Below are 21,287 nucleotides of genomic sequence, written 5' to 3'. Positions count from 1 at the left end.
CCTGAGCTTGTAAAGACGTCTGCACGGGCCTCTAGGACCTGCCAAACTAGACCCGAGCTCAGGAATGACTCCTATGCCTTGGGTAGACCATGTTCAGAGACTTCAAACCCGTTTCTCCAGTGCCATCTAGACACCAGGATTAATTCTCAGTGGGACATAGGTCCCCCAAAGACGCTTAAAGAAACACCAAACTAGCAATAACAGCCAAAACAGGCTAAGAGAAAAAGAAACTCGCAGGCGACCCGATCCAATTAATAAATACTTAATTGAATTAGTGTCACCTCTAACAGCCAATAGCAAAGTCCCCTAGCCATGGGGCTGCGAAGCCCCTCCCTGGCCGCACATATATATAAGCAGCCAACCACATCTCACAAGTTTCCAAGCGGTCAAGTAGGCCTAGAGTTTGGCAGAGTCAGCCGAGAGGAAAAGGCTGGCTGCTAAATGGGAACTCAGAGCTAAGTACTCTTCTTCCTTGGTGTGAGTGTAGGGGTCCTGAGAGGACAGACAAGGAAGGAAGGAAGGAAGGAAGAAAGGAAGGAAGGAAGGAAGGAAGGAAGGAAGGAAGGAAGGAAGGAAGGAAGGAAGGAAGGAAGGGGACACCTACAACCTGGGGTTTGTTCCCTTGCGGAAGGAAAGGGACACCTTACAATCCCGGGTTTGTTCCCTTGCGGGAAGGACTCTGGATTGGGCTCACGCTGAAGCCGCAGGTCCGCAGGTGGGTAGCCCAGGCGAGGGAGGAAGGGGACATTACCTTCCCCTCGGAAGAGGGCGCTGGCTCCCCCAGCCGGCCTTTATAACCAGGCCACCAGAGACGAGGAGGCAGCCGGCTGCCGTCTGCGATTCGCTAAAGCATGCAGTTGGGAGAGCAGCTCCTGGTGAGCTCTGTGAACCTGCCGGGCGCGCACTTCTACTCACTGGAGAGTGCTCGCGGAGGAGGAGGAGGAGGAGGCGGAGGAGGGGGAGGGGGAGGGAGCGTCAGCCTCCTCCCCGGTGCTGCCCCCTCGCCCCAGAGGCTGGACTTAGACAAAGCGTCCAAGAAGTTTCCGGGCAGTCTCCCGTGCCAAGCGGGGAGCGCAGAACCCGCAGGCGCCGGCACGGGGGCCCCCGCGGCCATGCTCAGTGACGCGGACGCCGGGGACACCTTCGGCAGCGCCTCGGCGGTGGCCAAGCCCGGGCCACCGGACGGCCGCAAGGGCTCCCCGTGCGCGGAGGAGGAGCTCCCCTCCGCCGCCACCGCCGCGGCCACCGCGCGCTACTCCATGGACAGCCTGAGCTCCGAGCGCTACTACCTCCCGTCACCGGGACCGCAGGGCTCCGAGCTCGCCGCGCCCTGCTCGCTCTTCCAGTACCCGGCGGCGGCGGCAGGAGCGGCTCACGGATCTGTGTACCCCGCGTCCAATGGCGCGCGCTACCCCTACGGCTCCATGCTGCCCCCCGGTGGATTCCCCGCCGCCGTGTGCCCGCCTGCGAGGGCGCAGTTTGGCCCCGCCGCGGGCTCGGGGAGCGGCGCCGGTAGCAGCAGCGGCGGGGCTGGCGGTCCTGGCGCCTATCCCTACGGCCAGGGCTCTCCGCTCTACGGGCCATACCCCGGAACCTCAGCGCCCGGGTCTTGCGGAGGACTGGGGGGCCTAGGGGTTCCTGGCTCCGGCTTCCGCGCCCATGTCTACCTGTGCAACCGGCCTCTATGGCTCAAATTCCACCGGCACCAAACTGAGATGATCATCACCAAACAGGGCAGGTGAGTGAGTGGAGGGACCCCTGATGCCTAGTCGTCGGCTTACTGTGCGTTCTGCTTAGAGTATATTTAAACGTGCTGTAAAAGGGGACATCATATCTCCCAAGTCGTGTCCCTGTACATCCTAACGCACACCTGTGGCTAGGGCTCCAAGCCCACATTACTCTGCCCTCTAGTCACCTTCAACGGGATTGACTGGGAGGAGGAGGAGGCGGGGATAGAAACTTGGGAATGGACCCTCGAGGGCGGATCTACGTGACCCGCTGGCTCCTGGGTTTGCAGCGTGCGTTTTGTGGGTTGCTTGGGGGGAAAGAGGGCTTGCTGGAGCTGCCTGCGGCCTGCGCACAAGTGTGTGAAACGCGGCTGTTTAAAGCTCGGTGGTTTCGTGGGGCTTGGAAGAGCAGAAAGAAGTAGGGTTTGAGCTAGTGGGTTGGTAGACAGTTTCTGGAGCCAGATGTTTTGGGGGAGGGGGCTCTGCTTGCGGGCAAGGGACCAGAAAGTTCTGGCACCCCTTCGGAAAGGTCATCAGCTACTTCTTGAGGAAGTAAAGAGTGGATACTGGAAGACAGGGACTCAAAGAAGACTCATTGAGTGTGGTGTGTGTGTGTGGGTGGGTAGGGGGTGTACAAGCGGGAGCGTGCCGGCCTAATGTTTTCAGTCACCTGTGTGATTAAAAATAATTTTCGATATTTCAGAAAGAAAGCTATTAGGCAACTGAAAGACCCTATTGAGTAGATGGATGTCTCAGAAGCACGTGAATTAGGGAAAATAGTGATTTGGAGGCTGTTCCAAAAAAAAAAAAAAAGTTACCTTAAAACCATTTTCTTAGTTTCCGGCCGTAGTAGCCATTTTTGTTTGTTTGCTGTTTATTGCAGACTCCTAAGGTGTCCGGGGAGCGGGAGGGAACAGAGACGCCCTGGACATCCCTGCTTAAATCATTTCCTCTGGTTCTGTTCTTTGCACAGGCGTATGTTTCCTTTTCTGAGCTTCAACATAAACGGACTCAATCCCACCGCCCACTACAATGTGTTCGTGGAAGTGGTTCTGGCCGACCCTAATCACTGGCGCTTCCAGGGGGGAAAGTGGGTGACCTGCGGCAAAGCGGACAATAACATGCAGGGTGAGGAGACAGGAGACCTGACCCGGGAAGAGATCAGAGCCCCAGTGCTGGACCGGCCGCATTTAGATCAAGCATGTCACCTCAACCTGGGGCCTGGAGATGTTAGCATGAGCTGCCTTTTCCTGATAGGGAGAAATTTGCCCCTCATTTTTCTGTTTCTCATTATAAATCAAACCTTTACCTTGACCCTACGAGGCTATGTTTGAGAAATATATAGCCAAATGAAGTTCTGGGTTTGAGGAAAGTTCCTGGTAAGTGTTCCTGGCATTTTAGAATTCTCTTGAGAAAGTCCAGGCCACCTTTAACTTAATCTATAAAAGTTAGGTATTCGTTGAGGCACTTCCCCTCCAGCTTTCGGCCTCAGACCAACAATCAAGAACCATCTTCTCTCCTTTCTGACTCTGACTCTGTTTTTAAGTCTGGAGAGGCTGATGATTGGAATACCGTGATTAAGGAAGGCTGGAAGCCCCTTGGCCCAGGGGGAGTGACTGGAGTCCTGCTGGGATCCACTGATTTGGGAGGGCAGGCCTCCCAGGAGGAGGCTGCTGCAGAAAATCCAAACCTAGCTAACAGACATCCTCCCCAGCCTGTCTGTGTGAAGGCTGCCTCCTTTCATTTGCTTCTGTTTCCTTTCATTTTCCTCTTAGGCAATAAGATGTACGTTCACCCAGAATCTCCTAACACTGGCTCCCACTGGATGAGGCAGGAGATTTCCTTTGGGAAGTTAAAACTTACCAATAACAAAGGCGCAAACAACAACAACACACAGGTAGGCAACTGGAAGAGCCCGCGCTGTCTGGCCAGGGGCCCTCGTGGACGCCTCATCCTTTTGTCAGTGTGCTTAGCTAAGTATTTACAGTTGTGACTTTGCTTACCTTTAAGTTTATTTATTTACCTTTGTCATTTGTACTTTCTTACCACTATGCATAGAAACATCAAAATTTAGGGGGGGCTTGGGGAGCTAAAAGGAAAGCGTATTCATCAAATACACAGACACTCTGTTTTTGTTTTGGTTGTTTTTTGTTTGTTTGTTTGTTTGTTTGTTTATCTTGGGGAGTGGGTCTTGTATAAGTAGCCCAGGCTGGCCTTGAACTGCTGACCCTCCAGATGCTGCGATTACAGATGTCTTCTGCCATTCCAGGTTCAGAGTTAGGACTTTAAACCAAAAGCATTAATCCCAAGAATCTTAAAAATCTTAAAACAATCTTAAGAAAACCAAAAAACAAATAAACACCCCCCCCCACACACACACACAAAGAGGGCTGTAGTTGGTAGGGAGTCCAAGCAGAAGTCCTGTGTCAAAATGTACAGTTTGTTAAAACCTGCTTTTTAGACCTCTGAAAGTCTCTCTTTTCTGTCCCATCCCCAGATGATAGTGTTGCAGTCTTTGCACAAATACCAACCGCGGCTGCACATCGTGGAAGTGACAGAGGATGGTGTGGAGGACTTAAATGAACCTTCCAAGACCCAGACCTTCACCTTCTCAGAGACACAGTTCATCGCTGTGACCGCCTACCAGAACACAGATGTGAGTGCCCCGGGAGCTGCTGGAGCCTTTCAAGCTAGGTCTAGTGAGATAAAGCCCTTAGTTACTATTCTTCTCCCCTATCTAGATTACCCAGCTAAAGATCGACCATAACCCCTTCGCCAAAGGCTTCCGGGACAACTACGATTCGTAAGTACCGCTTCCCTTCCTGCACGGTCGTCTCCTGTTAAAAGAGTCTATATTCCGGGCTGCCTGCAACTTGCTGTGGACTTGACGTGACCCTGAATTTCAGATCTTTTTGCCACCATCCCTTAGCCTTGAGCTCACCGGCATGGGCTGCCACACCCAGGCTTTGTGTGAGCTAGTTTCATCTTCAAGCCCATTTGCTGGGTCACCTTTAACAGGAAATGAATCATCATTTCCCTGAGGGCATATTTAGCATGACATTTTATATTTGGGATTTTTTTTCCCTTACCTATTTTTCTGTTTATTTTTGCGGAAACAAACACACACACAGACACACACAGAGACACACACACACACACACACACACACACACACACGCGTGCTGGGGATTGAACTCAGGACCTTGTACATGCAAGAGAAGCACTCTACTCTACCATTGCGCTATAGCCCCAGCCCTATTTTTGTTCATATTGGCCTCGAACATTCTTGCTTCAATTTTAAAAAAAAAAAAACAGGTTTGTTAAAGAATGCTCAAGGCTTAAACATGAAGTTTCTTTTTCTTTTCTACACTTATTTTTTTAGAATCTCCATTACTTATACCCATTCCCTTTTCATTTGATCCAACATCTATTCATTCATTCATTCGTTCATTTATTCATTCATTTATTTTATTTTTGGTTGTTTTGAATCACTGTCTCTCCACGTAACCCTGGCTGTCTTGGAACTCTCTCCGTAGACCAGGCTGGCCTCGAACTCAGATCCACCTGCCTTTGCCCCCAAGTGCTGGGATCAATGGTGTGTACCATCACTTTTCAGCCCAACTTTTATTTATTTATTTTTTTAAAAAAGGTTTTATTTTTAACTATGTGCATTTGTGCCTCTGTGTGGGTATGTGCTTGTGCATGTGGGTGCTAGTAGGCCAGAGGTGTCATGTCACATCCCTCAGAGCAGGAGTTGCAGGTAGCTGTCAGCCAGCTAATGTGTGCTCCCAACTGAACTCTAGTCTTCCTCAAAAGCAGTTCTTGACCCAGCTCCTGATCCAATTTTTAAAAAGCATCACTAGAAGATTTTCCCCCTCCCTTCATGTTACAAAAGAAAAACCCCGAAAGGAAGTGTTTTTCACAACATTTGACTATCAGGGCCCTGCTTCTTGAAATGCGGTTGGTTGCCTGCTGGAATTCTGTCCACCCCATTAATTAGGGAGTCCTTTGTCTTTGAAGACTTGTATGGTAGATTTTCCATATTTATTTATTTTGGGGTCTCTTGTGATTCCCGCCTGCTTCAAACTCAAACTGGCTGTGTAGCTCCATTGACCTTTCACCTCTGATCTCTGGCTTCTACCTCCCCAGTGCTGGGATTACAGACCTCTGCCACTGTCTCTGATTTATGTAGAGCTGCAAACAGACCCCAGGCCTCTGTCCGTGCTGGCAAAGCTAACCTTCTACCCACTAGGACATATTTGACCCCTGGAGGAAATGTCCTTTTTTCTTTTCTTTTTCTTTTTTCTTTTTGTTAAAGATTTATTTATTATAAGTACACTGTAGCTGTCCTCAGATACTCCAGAAGAGGGAGTCAGATCTTGTTATGGATGGTTGTGGGCCACCGTGTGGTTGCTGGGACTTGAACTCAGGTCCTTTCGGAAGAGCAGTCGGGCCTCTTAACCGCTGAGCCATCTCTCCAGCCCGGAAATGCCCTCTTAAGGAATGGGGAATCCTCTCTGTTCTCCCAGCCGGCAGCACCACTCTCTAGTTTCTGGGAGGCAGCTTGTTGTTTGGGGACACCGTGAGGGTTGTTTTATTTTTAAGTGTCTCTCTTTATATTGTAGCATGTACACGGCTTCAGAAAATGACAGGTTAACTCCATCTCCCACGGATTCTCCTAGATCCCATCAGATTGTCCCTGGAGGTCGGTACGGCGTTCAAAACTTCTTCCCGGAGCCCTTTGTCAACACTTTGCCTCAAGCCCGATATTATAACGGTGAGAGAACCGTGCCACAGACCAACGGCCTCCTCTCACCCCAGCAGAGCGAAGAGGTGGCCAACCCTCCCCAGCGGTGGCTTGTCACACCTGTCCAGCAACCTGTGACCAACAAGCTGGACATCGGTCCCTATGAATCTGAATATACTTCCAGTACCTTGCTCCCATATGGTATTAAGTCCTTGCCCCTGCAGACATCCCATGCCCTGGGGTATTACCCTGACCCGACCTTCCCTGCTATGGCAGGGTGGGGAGGCCGCGGCGCTTATCAAAGGAAGGTGGCAGCCGGACTACCATGGACATCCAGAATGAGCCCACCGGTGTTCCCAGAAGATCAGCTTGCCAAGGAAAAAGTCAAAGAAGAGATTGGCTCCTCCTGGATAGAAACTCCCCCTTCCATCAAGTCTCTAGACTCCAACGACTCTGGGGTGTACAACAGCGCTTGCAAGAGAAAACGCCTGTCTCCCAGCACCCCCAGCAATGGAAATTCGCCCCCCATAAAGTGTGAGGACATTAACACTGAGGAGTACAGTAAAGACAACTCGAAAGGCATGGGGGCGTATTACGCTTTTTACACAACTCCCTAAAGCGTTATTTTAACCTCTAACGTTTTTCCAGAAGGACCTGGTGGTGTTTTGTTGTTTTCTTTGCCTAGGTTACCAAAAAGACTTTTGCCTTCCACCTTTGATGTATCCTGTTTTGTGCAATTCTCTGAGAGAAGGTGCCAAAGCTTTGCCCTGGCCGCAGGTAACTAACTGAAGCAGACCTAGCGTTGGTTTCTTTCTTTGTAAAATAAAGTAAATGGAGGATTCAGGAGTATTTTAAAAACTCAAAGGTCGTTCAAGATGCTGGATTCATTTATGAGAAATTCAGAAAAAGCAAGCTGTGAAGAGCGAGTGCCCGGTGCTATTAAATGAATTTCAAAAACAAGAAAACATGACAAAAAAAAAAAAAAAACCAAAAAACAAAAACCTTTTGGCTCTCATTTCCACTCATAAATCTTTAAGCAAACAGCAGCCCAGAGGGTCAAAATATTTTTTGCTTAAGGAAGAGAAGGGTTGGGCCTTGAGTCAACGGTGGGCTCTTCACAGATATCTTCTGCCAGGGCCTAAAGAGGCTGAGCCTGAGGGTCACGGGGAAAGAACAACCCTAATGTTCAGGTAGCTAGCTAGTATTCGCTGCCTGCAAGTCCTTGCAGAATTTTGGAATAAACCATTTGTTGTAGGGCTGGCTCTGCCGTGGCTGGGATGACCTGTAGAAGGCAGGAGGATCAGAAAGAAAGGGGGAACTTAAGTGTACAATTGTATGTTTAGACACCTTAGAATATTCTGGAATATATTGTACAAATTCAACTGCCTAGGTATCAGATAAAAAATAATGTAAAATTGGTGCTTTGGCGTTGTAAAGAATTTGCAGAACCACAACTGCAGAGTTAGGAGGGATTCATATCTTGGAGATATTCTGTCTACTTAGCTAAGTACTCAGCTGCCTCCGTACTTGCTTCTACCACACTTAAGGAAAAAAAAAAACCCGCTTAATCCTCTTTCCTTGGTCATCCCCACTTCCCCCTTCGGTAAATGTGGAAAAAAAATTGCAGTATGACATCACAGTTCCTATAGGCTTTTTAGAGATTCTGGATTTTTATGTACAGTTGTAAGTCATTTTTAATAAATATGGCTCAGTAAGGGAACAGGTATAGCTCTGTCTTCTGTACTATGGACTTTATTTAATTTTGTATCTTTCTGCCCCTTTTCCAGAGTGAACAACCTCTCTCCTCTTCCCCCACCCCCACCTTGCCGCCTCCATCGACGGCTCTAGAATCTTTTAAGTAGCTACTGTAATCGTGAGTGGTGGGCAGGGAGTGCTTCTGTTTATCTCCTCAACCCCAAAGATGAACGGGATCTACTTCCTCGCCCCACTAGGAAGTGTGGACAATGGGTGTTGGCTGGGGTGGGGGTGGGGAAAGAGTGTTTGCCCTGGAGATGCAAGATTGTGCTCTGCAGGCTTAATCCTAGCTTCCTATCCTCCGCCCCTGGCCTTTAGTCATTCAGGTCTTTCCCTGGGCTTACTTTAGGCGACCAGTTCGTAGACCCACGTAAGCTCCATGGGAACCCGGGTGGCCATTCGAGAGCCTACGAGTTCCGGGTCCCTTAAGCACTGCAGGGGCGCGATGTTAGCGCGCCCTATTGCTCTCATCTGCGGTTTTCCGCGGCTGTCCTCGCTCGCCTTACCCTCAGCTACATTTCAGCTAGGACTCAGGACTTGGGCGCGGCAGTCACAAAGAAGTATTCTATTTGTCTGGTACACTGCAGCTCTGCAAACAGCATCTGGACAGCGGTGAATCTCGGTTTTAGTTATTAACCTCGATGGACGGGGAAGGGCATCCCAGGCCCTCACTGAACCCTAGGTGTGCGGAAGACTAAACAGTTAGGGAAAGAGGGCCCTCCCCGCCCCCTGCCAGACGTCCCGCCGGGCTATCTGCAGACGGCTTAAAGCCCAGCTTGCAAGCCCTTGGAGCCCCTTCTCATGCTGGGGTAAAGGTCTAGCTGGGAGGGTCATTTTAACTGCGGAGTGCGGAAATGCAGCTGCTAAGAGGATTAGCTGTGGGGAGGCAAGCAATCAGTCGGGCCCTCCTCCCCTTCTGCGCCCAATTAAGGTTGCCAGAAGATATACCTGAGCTGTGGACAGTCTCTCCCGTCCTTCCAAACTTCTGGGGCCAGAGCACCGCCACGAACTTGGGGCGGGGGCGGGAAAGGGGGGACACTAGCTCCGCATTTCTACACTCTGGCAAAGCCTCTCCGACTTTTCCCGGAGTTTCAGGTGTGTGTAGTCTCTAGAGATTTGCTTTTTAATGTGTATTTGTGTGGGCAGCTGATTTGGGAGAAAGACGTATAGTTGACCCAACCTAGTCAATAAGTCAATGCCAACTTACTGCACCCACGTCCAACGGTTGGGTATCCGGAGTGTCAAATGATGCTCTGATGTTTCTGTTCTCAAGGAAAAAAAAAAAAAAGCAAAACGAAAATGCTAATCGCATGTCGGGATAAAGAGGACGCTGGCTCTAGTCTATTTCAAGTCTTGTATATTTTTGCACGGTACAGTAAAAAGAATCCGGTACTTGTGAAAAGTCCCTCACAGTGTTTAATAGGAACGTAAATGGCTGAGTGGCCCCAATTAACACCTTGTGATAAGGCATTCCTAAGATGGAGTGTCAGACACCAAATTGTGAAGAGATGTATCTAATTAATCCTCCTAGGATGACACCGATAAACAAGCCTCCATTTAAATAAAGATCAAGGTCTGGGAACCCGGCCGGCTTGTTTACACTCCCCACCCGGGCCCTGCGCGCTTCTGCGCGGGCACAGGGCTGTTCGCCCGCGCGAGGCTGAAATAGCGGCTGGGGGTAAGTGGAGGGGTCTGCTGGGTCGGCCAAGTTCGCTTGTCCTCAGCTCTTGCTATAAACAAAACCCCTTACTTAAACAGACACGCTGCAACGGAAGCGAAAAAATCGGCTCAAACCCAAAAAATGATTCGCGGTTGGAAATATGTCTTCGTCGCCAAACAGATTTTCTAGATAAAAAGTAAAGGGATAAAAAAGCCTCCATTAATCAGCAATCCCGTATTAATTGTTTTGCTTTGGGGGAAATTCGGAACAGGACCTTCCTCCCTCATCCGGGTGCAGGTTACTTCTCGGTGGATGCAGGTTTTCTCTGCTGCGGTGCAAAAGTAAAGAATTGCTGGGGCGGAGGGTGGGTGCCCTGAGCGTGGGCAGGAGGATGCTTCCGATGCCTGGAAGGAAAACTGGGAAAGGCGAGAAGAACCCCAGAAGAGTTTGGGGTCCAAAGGGAAAGCTGCGGGTCAGTTGACCTTCATCTTGACCGGTGTTAGGGCTGCGGCTGGGGCCGGCTCACCGCTGTAATTTATACCCCAACCTCCAGGGCTGCAGATGCTCCAAATCTCCTAGGAGTCTGACCCTGTTTCCCTCCTTTCTTACTAAGCTGTAAAGCCGGAATGGAGATGGCGGGAGGCTCAAATGGAGGTAGAAGGTGGGTGTAGGGGAAGAGGAGCAACAGAGGCAGAAGAGAGGGAGAGGGAGACGGAGAGGGAGAGGGAGAGAGGGAGAGAGGGAGAGAGAGAGAGAGAGAGAGAGAGAGAGAGAGAGAGAGAGAGAGAGAGAGCCCTCCTGCAGGTGTCAATGGAAATGCTGGCAAATGGAAACATCCCAGATACTCTACCCACATTCTGCCGCCGGCAGGGACAATAGCGTCCTGGCTTTAAAGTCCTGGCTTTTCCCGCATTTGGACTTCGCTTCCATATGCTTCCCGGGACACGCCTCCTCCACTCCGCTGTGTCCGAATTTCAAAAATCACGCTCTCTCCCGGTGGAGATTTCTAAACAACCAAGAGAATAAACAAACAAACAAACAAACAAAAACTATCGTCGCTGAACCCGAAGGAGCCCCTCCACGCCCCCAGCCACACCCTCAGGCCTCAACTTTGGATTTTCAGACTACAGCTTCGCCAGACTGACTTGAGAGGACCGGTCCTGCTGCGCTCCATGCGGCTAAGGGGATCCCTTCCCGCCTGCGCAGATGCCTGGCCGGCTCGTTCCGGACTTGCCCCACGGCCGCCTGGGCGAGCCCAAGGGGGGCTTCATTTCCCCAGCGCTCAAGCTGGGCGATTAGAAAGTGTAAAGCGACACCTTCCCTTCACTTTGCGTTCTCCTTTCCCCCTTCCTTTCAATTTTGTTTTGTTTCTTTCTTGCTTATTTCATCATTTTATTTTGGGGTCTCGGCTTTTTTATTTTATATTATTTATTTATTTATTTATTTATTTATTTATTTATTTATTTATGAGACAGGGCCTCGAGCAGCCCTGCCTTTTGACTCGGCCGAGTAGCTGAGGATGACTTTGAACACTTAATCTTCCTGCTTCTCATGTTTTGAGACAGGGTCTCACACTAGAGCACCGGCTGGTCTCAAACTCAAGGTAATCCCCCTCCCTCACTTCGCGTGTGCTGCGATTACAAGGGTGAGCCACCTCGGCCACCATGGGGGAAGCACACACACCCCTTCGGTCCTTGTCATCCTGTACATGGAGCACACACGTGCAGCTCTCCAAGGGAAGAGTTGGACCCCCAGAGTACTCCGCTCCAGATGAAGCTCTGCCGCCCCTGCCCGCCAGGGTATCTGTTTATTTCAGGCAGCACTCACACCCCTACCCCTTTCAAACAACCCAATGTGCGTTTTAGAAAGCCAGGTCTCAGGGTGTGGATACTTTCCAAAGCTCGCTGCCTGGGCCGCTCTGCTTCCAGCCACGGGTGCTCTCCGCCATCTGGTGGCCGCAGCGAGTAACTTTCTCCCAGCTACAAACCCAAACAAACCGACTTCTTTCCACTAGACAGAGGGCAGAACCTGGGTCGGTATCTTTGTTCATCCTAGTCTTACAGTAGCTTACAAGCTTCTTGGTATAGGGAGGGAGCCCGGGATTTAGACCCTTAGACCAGCTTTCTTTGCTACTGCGACCCACCAAAGGGTTTCTGCCTGGGTTAAATTACTAGTTTGTTTACAACAATAATAGTTACTGCATGTTAACTGAACATACTAATGGATTTCACTGGGACATTTGCAAACATACATGTATTATAGTGCTTCAGTCATGCTGGTCTCCCGACTACACTATCTTCGTCTCTTGTCCACAAGCTCCTCCCCAAAGATCCCTGTACCGCCCAGGTCGTTTTCTCTGCTTTTAGTCCTAGCTTCTGCAGGTGAAGAAACTTGAAACATTGTCTTTCTGTATCTGGTTTATTTTTCTATAGACAGTGACCTCTAGTCCCAACTGCCTCCCTGTAAACAGCACACTTCCTTCTTCATGCCTGAATAATTCCACATTGTGTGAGCACACCATATTTTCTCTGTTAGCTAATCTGCTGACGGACACCTACGCTGACCCCATGGCTTGGCTACGGCGAATAGAGCAACAATAGCTGCAGGTATACGTATATCTCTATTTCGAAAGAAGATTCTTTTTACTTTTTGTGTCTAAGCGCATGCCCACACATACACATGTATACTGTGTGTGTGCCTGTCATCTATGGAGGCTGGAAGATAGCATCAGATCCCTGGGAGCTGGAGTTACAGGTGTTCGTGAGCCGTCTGATATGGGTACTGGGAACAGACTGGGGTCCGCACCAAGAGCCACACGCATTGTTAACCACTAAAGCAACTGCTGCAGCTCCCCAGCCAGTGTTACTTTTTAGGAATGTAAGATCACACACATCGCCCCACCACCTTTACTGCATGTGTGTCCCACTGCAGCCCCGTCCCCACCCCTACCTGCCTGAGTTTCAGAATTGCTTTAAGAAGCGTTTTCATAATAGAGTGTATTTATAACTTAGGCGTGCAATGCAGAGAGTGATGGACAGTGGTAATCAGAATGCAGTGGTAATGGAACTGCGTGGTAATCAGAAACTTTATCGGCCCAGTGTTTTCCTTTGAAAGTGATCTTCTCTCAGGCTCGGAATCTTTTGTACAGCGGTGTTTAGTAAGTGTTCCTGTAAACTTTCCTACAACCACGAGTATATCTTGTGACTATATAGAGGGCGCGGGGAAAATGAGGCTACCAGCCTGGTCCCAACTGCTCTTGCAGACTTGTTTCTAGCACGGAACACTGAGCAGTAGAGAGAAAGTGCTTGTGACAGTTGGCTTTCTTTGTCAACTTCGTACAATATGGAATCACCCGGGGAAGAAAGTCTCAGTGAGGGACGTTAGGTTGGCCTGTGGACAAGTCTGTGGGGGGAGTGTCTTAATTAAGCTTATTGATAAGGGACCACCCAGCCCACTGTGGGCAGCGTCATTCCCTAGCAGCCACCGCCCTCCGCATACACACACACACACACACACACAACTGTATGAGAGTAGAGAAACAGAGCTGGCCACAAGCAAGCAAGGGACATCAGGCTTGGCACCCACACATTTAGTCACTCTGCTGATTGTATGTGATCTGACCGGGTCATTCAAGCTCCCGCCACGGCGACTTTCCCACAAGTAATGATCTGTAACCTGGAGTTGTAAGCTACACTAAACCCTTTCTCCTGTAGAGAGAAAGATTCTGGGATAGAGCCAAGAGGGAGATTTGTCCCAGAAAATGTGAGGAGCTGGATAGGTAACCAGCCTCCTGACAGAATGAAAGTTAGGTCTAGTCATAGAAGAGCCTAGTTATATGGCCAAAGTATATATAAGTATATTTTGAGTGTAAGTTCTATTTCTGGGAGCATGGGACTGGGAGGAAGTACTGGATCTAACTTCTATCCTTTCCCTTGAATTGCTTTATGCCAGGGTATTTTATCAGATATCTAACTATGACAGGCTCAATTCCCAACACCCATGTGGCAACTCACAGCCATCTGTATCTCCAGTACCAGGGGATCCAACACCCTTCTTCTGGCTTCCCCAGACATTAGCCAAGCACATGGCACATGCAGGAAAAAAAAGTGAACTCAAGCCAGGAATGGTAGGGTTTACCTTAATCCTAGAATCCTAGTGCTCAGGTGGCTGAAGTAGATGGAGCTCTGTGAGTTGGAGGCTATCCTGGTCTACATATCAGTTTTAGGCTAGTCAGAGCTATATAGTCAGACTCTGAGGAGACAGAGAGACAGACACACAGAGACAGCGAGAGAGACAGGAAGACAGAGAGAGACAGAGAGACAGAGATAGAGACAGACACACACAGAGACAGAGACAGACATACGGAAAAAAAGAGAGACAGACAGATACACAGAGAGAGACACAGAGAGAAAGACAGACAGACACACACACAGAGAAAAAGAGAAAGACAGACAGACAGACTCAGGTCAAGTGAGATGATCCCCTGGGTAAAGACACTTGTCACTTAAGCCTGGCACCCTGAGTTCTTTATTTACAGCTGTTTACTTAGGGTATAAGATCCAAGTTTGCTAACTTTTAAGATTTATGCCAAGAGGCCTGACATTATTCTGATAAGCTTGCCCTGTCTCTATCCTCTGGCAGTTTGATACTCTCTGTTTACTTAGTTTTAGCATTTTACTCTCCTTTCCTTCCTCTAGGAACGGTAACGTATATCCTGTGCACTGAATGTCAGAAGTATGTGGTCTGCTTTTTCATTTTGATTTTACAGGGGATTGCTGTTAAGAGATTGCGTTGAGTCTCAGAAGAAACTTCAAACTTTTAAGCAGTGCTGATGCTGTGATAGACTGTGGGAACTTTTGAAGTTGAAACTATGGTATGGCCACAAGCCTACCCTATAGTATGGGGACCAAGGAGTAGAGTGTAGTTGTTCGAATAAAAATGGCCCTCATAAACCCATAGGGAGTGGCACTACTAGGAGGTGTGGCTTTGTTAGAGAAGGTGTGACGTTGTTGGAGGAAGTATGTCACTGGAGGTAGGCTTTGAGGTTTTAGATGCTCAAGCCAGACTTAATGTCATCCTTTACTTGCTACCTGCCAATCAAGGTGTAAAACTTGCAGCTCACTCTCTAGCACCTTGTTTGCCTGCACACCCCCATGCTCCCCACCATGACAATAATAGACTTAAGCCTCTGAGCTGTAAGCCAGCCTCAGTTAAATGCCTTCCTTTGTAAGAGTTGCCATGGCCATGGTGTCTCTTCACAGCAATAGAACCCTGACTAAGACACCTGTCCTGGAACTCACGGAGGTCGGCCACCTCTGCCTAAGTGCTGGGACTGAGGGCACGTACCACCACGCCCCAGTCAAACTGTTTCAGTTTACAGCATGCTGTTTATTTGAACTTCTAAGTGCGTCTACTGGTATGCCTGTGTCTTTCCCTCAGTTTGGCCAAAGCCTCTTGTAATCTCACCGAACAGTTTCTGACTTTAGCTTTTGCCTTTCTATCCCATTCATTCTTAGATTTGATATCTTCATATGTGTCAAAATTATTTAAAACTGTGGTCAACCTTGATTTTTTTTTTTTGAATTGTTACCCAAATGCAGTATTTCCTAGCCTTAGTTATTCTTGTCTTTCAGACTTTGGGGAAGGGGGCATTTTTATTTTATGTGTATGTGCACCATGTGCATGCAGTAACTATAGAGGCCAGAAGAGGGCGTCAGATTCTCCATGGGATCGTGAGCACTTCTGAGCCACTGTTGGGTGCTGAGAACTGAACCGAGGCCCTCTGGAAGAGCAGCCAGTGTGCTTAACCTCTGAGCCATCTCTTTAACCTCCTGACACTCTTTTCTTGTACTTGCTGTAGTCTGTCAGCCACACGCCAGACTGTGGCTGTTCTTTGGTTGACTGATATACTCCCAACCTCTCTGCCTTTGTTGTTTAGTTTCTAGCTGCTTCCTTTGGGTTGGCATTTGTCACTCATTTTGCTTACCCTGTCCCATGACTTCCTTACTGAGTCCATAATACACTTGTTTGAACCATCTTTGAAAACTGCTCACTCTCTTGTTGTTGGTTTTTGAGACAGTGTATCTCTATGTAGCCCTGGCTATCCTGGAACTCACTACCCAAACCAGGCTGGCCTCAAGTTCACAGAAATCTGCCTGCCTCACCTGGGATTAAAAGCTTATGCTGCGCCCCCATGTCTGGCAACTGGCCATATTTTACAGTTTGGATTAGAACAGCTTCTCCTTTGTTTCAATCGGTTTACAATACTGATGTTGATGACTGAGGAATTGTGAGCAATCCTTTTCACATTGGCTTGATTTTTCTTACTGTTTCTCTGTGCTGTGACTTGAGCATCTGTTGGGACGGATATCCCCCCCCCCCCAACTCTTTTTAACATTTAAGAAGATGTTTATTTATTGTATGTGTGTGGGCCTGTATCACATTGCATGGATGGAGGTCAGAGGGCAGCTATGGGAGTCAGTTCTCTCCTTCCACAACTTGGGATCCAGGGTTCAAACTCAGGTCGTCAGGCTTGGTAGCAAGCACCTTTACCCACTGAGACATCTTGCTGATTTTTTTCACCCATTAATTTTGCTTATTTTATTTTATGTGGATCTAATTTTTAAATTTTTGGTTTTAGGTGCATGGGTGTTTCGACTATATCTCTATACCTGTATATATGCTCGGAGCTATGGAGGGCAGAGAAGCCTGGTGCCCATGGGGCCAAAAAAGGGAGTCAGATCCTCCGGAGCTAGAGTCACCATATGGGTAGTGGGAATTGAACCCAGGTCCTCTGGAAGAACAGCCGGTGCACTTAGCCTCTAAGCCATCTCTCCAGGCCCCTTATGTGGGTCTTCATGAGTATTTTCCTCTTGGACTTACAATTCTCATTGCTATTTAGAGAGAAGAAGACAGCAGTAACAAAAGACCATGATTTGAAGTCAATCTCGGTAAGGCCCGGGAGCTGTCTCAGTAGGTAATGGTGCTAGGTAAGGCCCGGGAGCTGGCTCAGTAGGTAATGGTGCTAGGTAAGGCCCGGGAGCTGGCTCAGTAGGTAACCGTGCTTGCCATGAGAACCTGACTGCCCACATTAAATCCCTGGTGCCGTGATGCAGTGGCACAGGTCTGTGATCCCAGAGGAGGTGGCAGGTAGGGACAAGAGGATCTGCCAGAGGCTTGCAGGCCAACCAGCCTGGGGGGGGGGGGGGGACAGCAGCAGAGAGGATGACAGGCCTGCCCCAACTAAGTGGAAGGCAAGATCTCTGACCTTCAGGCTAAGGAGAAGGTGGGGGGGATTGGGGGCTGTTAAAAGCATTAGCTGTTCTTCCAAAGGACCTAGGTTCAAGTCCCAGCACCCACGTGGCAGCTTATATCTGTCTATAACTCCAGTTCCGGGGGCTCTGACACCCTTACATACAGCAGACAGGCATGCAGGCAAAACGCCAATATAAATAAATACATAAATAAGTAATCCTTTTTAAAAAAGGAATCTCTGACTTTTACACAAAGTTCTATGACATATATACACCCCCTCTACACAAAATAAAGAAATGATGGTTTTTAAAATGCACTAGAAAGTACCTGGGGCCTTTGTTATATCCTTATACAAATGGGTTGTGGCATCACCCAGTTTGGAGGTTTGGTTTTTCCAAACACACAGATAATGAGCTCCCTCTAGTATGGGTGCTGCTCCTGACCGACGCTTGTAGACATTAGCGAATAAGGGGGCGGGGAAAGAGAAGGTGAACACTGGACAAAAGACAAGGCACCTCAGGGGAAGGGTGACCGGGCGCAAAGGCAACATGATCATCTGTGAGCACTTTTCTGGGCATCTGACGTCAGTTTCCCTTCACAATGATGTCCTCTACCCTAAGGCAGAGGGTGAGAGGTATTTATGAACAGAGAAAGGTGAGGCGGTAGAGGGAGGTGGTCTTTCTTCCCAGATTCATTGGATGTTAGTCAACACTATCATTCAGTTGTCTGAGTTGTCTGAGGTGTGTGCGTGTGTGCATGTGCATGTGCGCGTATGTGTGTTTCAAAGGAGACAAACAAAAACATCTTTGTCTTGGAACAGATTGGGGACATTTTCCTTGGCTGCACTCATAAACTGTCTGGGTTAGGTCAGCTGCTCAATTGTCACAGGAGGTGGTGGTTAGGGACAATTGTTAAATGTCAACTTTTAACAAACAGTCATCCCACAGTGCTAGGCTGTGGCCTCTGTTCCTGGTCCCTTGGGAGGACAAACAAGTCTCACACATAATAGGAAAAGATACAAGAGACTCTCTTTTTCTCCCAAAGACTGTTGGAGCCAGAAGCAGGTCAGGGTACTCTGGAAAATGGGCTTTCAAATGGAGAACAGCAGAAAGGAGAGACACCAGCTTGCTGAGTATATTTTTCTGCAAGATGTCATGCCATGAAACCTAAGCTTCAAAGTTTAGTGTGTGTGTGTGTGTGTGTGTACATGTGTGTATCAGAACATTGCATGCATGTCTGTGTGTGGATTAAGTTCTTCATGATCCGGACAGAGGGTTGCCCTGCATCTGAAGTAGGCAAATGCCAAAGTTGAGGGGCCTGGGCTCACAGAAAGTTCCAGAAGTAAAGATGGTCATGGATCCATCCAGATATCTGTCAGTGTCTCCTCTGGAGATTGAATATGAGTTTTTTGGTTTTTTTGATTTTTTTGTTTGTTTGTTTTTGGTTTTTGGGTTTTTTTTAAGAGACAGGGTTTCTCTGTATAGTCCTGGCTGTCCTGAAACTCACTCTGTAGACCAGGCTGGCCTTGAACTCAGAAATCTGCCTGCCTCTGCCTCCCAGAGTGCTGAGATTACAGGCGTGCGCCACCACCACCAGGCTGAATGTAACAGAGGTCTTTGGGTGGACCCGCAGTGGAGGCTGACTAACTGGATCTTGGGGTGTGGTCCGCTCAATGGCTCTTAGAGAAAGGAATGCTGTTGCGTAGTTTGTCCTGGGTGTGGAGAGGGTGGAGCAGTTGCCTTACAGGTGAGCAGAGTGACCCTACACTCTCCCCACCATGACCCCCAGCTACCTCGGGAACCACTGGAGGCAAATGACTGGAGGGTACACAGGCTCCTTCTCTGACTTTCCCAGAATGCATTGCTATTTCCCTCTTGGGTCCCATTTAAGTCTGACTCTTTTACTAAAGCTTCATAGCCTTGGATTTTCTCTGTCCTAAAAACAACAGCAGCAGCAGCAACAACAACAACAACAACAACAAAAACCCAAAAAACCAGAACGTGTTTAACTCAGCCTGCGTGTTCTCTCTCTCTCTCTCTCTCTCTCTCTCTCTCTCTCTCTCTCTCTCTCTCTCTCTCTCTCTCTTGCGCGAGCGCGCTCATACATATGCACGTGCTTGCATGTGGGTCTGTGTGCCTGGTGCCTTCTGAGGTCAGAACAGGCGTTGGATCCTTGAAACTGGAGTTACAGCTGGTTGTGAGCTACCATGTGGGTGATAGGGACCAAATTCTGGGTCCCCTGAAAGAGCAGCCAGTGAGTCCCCTTTCCTGCTGAGCTAGCACCACAGCCCCTCATTTTATAGAAGTGTAGCACCTAAAACCCATCTTTAATATACAAGGTCCTGCGCGTTGAAGATTTCATTTCCTATGATGAGGAAAAGCCAGTTTAGAAGTCTTTGTTTGTTTTGCTGTTTGGTGTTCCTAAAATTACAAGGGTGACCCTCTAAACGTCAATGGTAAAACAAAAATTCCTTTGGAAATAATTTAGGAGTCACTCCAGTGTAGATGGTTTTTAAAAAGAAAATAAAGGGATTTAGATGTTCTTTTGTTTGTCAAGGGTAACATTAACCTTTCCTGACTAAAGGACAGAGTCCAGTGGCAGATGCAGGAATACAGGGCTTGAGAGGTGGGGGAGGGGTCTGGTCTGGGACAGAAGGCTGAGCTAAACAGGGGAAGTCTACTGTAGAGGATTAGATAGCAACTCCGGGGTGTGGTCGAGTGTACAGGTCAAAAGGGCATTTTTAATAACTTTTATTTTTAATTTACTTTGTATGTATGAGCACGTTGACTGCATGTTCATATGTGTACCTTCAGAGGTCAGAAGAGGTGGATGGGGCCCCCCGGAACTGGAGTTCCAACCAGCTGTGAGCCACCAGGTGAGTGCCGGGAATCAAATCTCTGTAAGAGCAGCAAGGGTTCTTAACCACTGAGCCAACTCTCCAGTCCTAAGACATTTTTATTTTTTATCTTTTTTTTAAAGATTTATTTATTTATTATATGTGAGTACACTGTAGCTGTCCTCAGACGCACCAGAAGAGGGTGCCAGATCTCATTACAGATGGTTGTGAGCCACCATGTGGTTGCTGGGATTTGAACTCAGCACCTTCGGGAAGATCTGTCAGTGCTTTTAACCGGTGAGCCATCTCTTCAGCTCTTAAGATATTTTTAATAAGATTATTTGGATAGAAATGTTGTATTAGTTACCTATTCTTGTTGCTCTGGCATAAGCAGGTTAAAGAGGAAAGAGTTTATTTTGGCTCACAGCTTAGGGACACAGTCCATCATGGTTGTACACAGAGGCAACTGGTCCGCAGCATCCACAGGAGGCAGAGAGTGAAAGATGCTGGCGCTCAGGCTGTATTCTCCTTTTATTTAATCTATGAACCCAGCCCACAGGATTCCCACCCACATTCATGGTGGGTTTCCCTCCTGTATTGAATCGGTCTAGAAATGGCAGACACAGCCAGAGGCGGGCCTCTTAGGCAAGTCTAAGTCCCATCATGCCAGCAACCAAAGACTTTGCACTATATACTTTCAGCCAGGCCCTTTTCCCAGAGACAGTCTAGGGTTTAGCAATTCTACAACCTACTGTGGAATAGTCTGAGTCCATTTCCTTTTGCAGATTCTGCAAAAGTTCTGAAATTCCCAATTCTGTTCCTATTCAGAGGTCAAGACAGGAAAGGGAGACTGTTTCTCCTGTTCAGCTTCTTGTTGGCAAAAGAAAAGAATAAAAATCTCATTATAAACATTCAAAGCACACAAAAACACACAAAATAAACACACAAAATAGAAATGATGATGCTTCAGTGACCCTGTCTGATTGCCCTATTCAAGGTTAACATGTTTGCACTAATAGTACACGACTATGATTTTTCTCAAAGCATTTATGGACACACACACTTATTACTTATTCAAAAATTATTCAAGGGGTAAAAATAAGTTATTTTCTATTTTCTTCTTCAACATGTTAAAATAATTTTTGGAGGAGGGAAGGCATGCTTAGGGTGTAAATTTAAAATATATGAGAGATATAAAAGTAACTACTGCTACTGATCCTTCCAGTGGTCTAGTTGCCCTGCTGGGGACAAACACTGTGACTGGTTTCTTATTTATCTTTCCAGGTATATGCTATGATATGTATGTTA

At 48.1% G+C, this 21,287-nt stretch overlaps 1 protein-coding gene across 3 annotated transcripts; it reads left to right on the top strand.

The window, feature by feature from the left end:
• The first annotated feature begins 393 nt into the window (after positions 1-393).
• Positions 394-7,483, top strand: Eomes (eomesodermin). 3 transcript variants are annotated; one of them, XM_052187024.1, is made up of 6 exons: positions 394-1,738; positions 2,701-2,855; positions 3,503-3,624; positions 4,225-4,383; positions 4,469-4,530; positions 6,410-7,483. In XM_052187024.1, the coding sequence occupies exons 1-6, from the start codon at positions 852-854 to the stop codon at positions 7,089-7,091; spliced, it is 2,067 nt and encodes a 688-aa protein (XP_052042984.1). In that variant the 5' UTR covers positions 394-851; the 3' UTR covers positions 7,092-7,483. The 3 variants fall into 3 exon arrangements, with proteins under 3 accessions (XP_052042984.1, XP_052042983.1, XP_052042985.1); XM_052187023.1 differs by having other exon boundaries at positions 6,353-7,483; XM_052187025.1 differs by having other exon boundaries at positions 6,552-6,612.
• Positions 7,484-21,287: the final 13,804 nt, after the last annotated feature.

Source organism: Apodemus sylvaticus, chromosome 7 (assembly GCF_947179515.1).
Source record: "Apodemus sylvaticus chromosome 7, mApoSyl1.1, whole genome shotgun sequence".
Lineage (NCBI taxonomy): Eukaryota > Metazoa > Chordata > Mammalia > Rodentia > Muridae > Apodemus > Apodemus sylvaticus.
The sequence above is the reverse complement of the archived record's forward strand: the minus strand, read 5'-3'. Positions and strand labels throughout refer to the sequence as shown.

Bases quoted from the DNA above. Each gene is read 5' to 3' on its own strand.
- Eomes (XM_052187023.1), top strand. From the start codon at position 852: ATGCAGTTGGGAGAGCAGCTCCTGGTGAGCTCTGTGAACCTGCCGGGC. The intron at 1,739-2,700 runs GTGAGTGAGTGG...TTCTTTGCACAG, and splicing joins ATCATCACCAAACAGGGCAG to GCGTATGTTTCCTTTTCTGA. The intron at 4,531-6,352 runs GTAAGTACCGCT...TTTATATTGTAG, and splicing joins TTCCGGGACAACTACGATTC to CATGTACACGGCTTCAGAAA.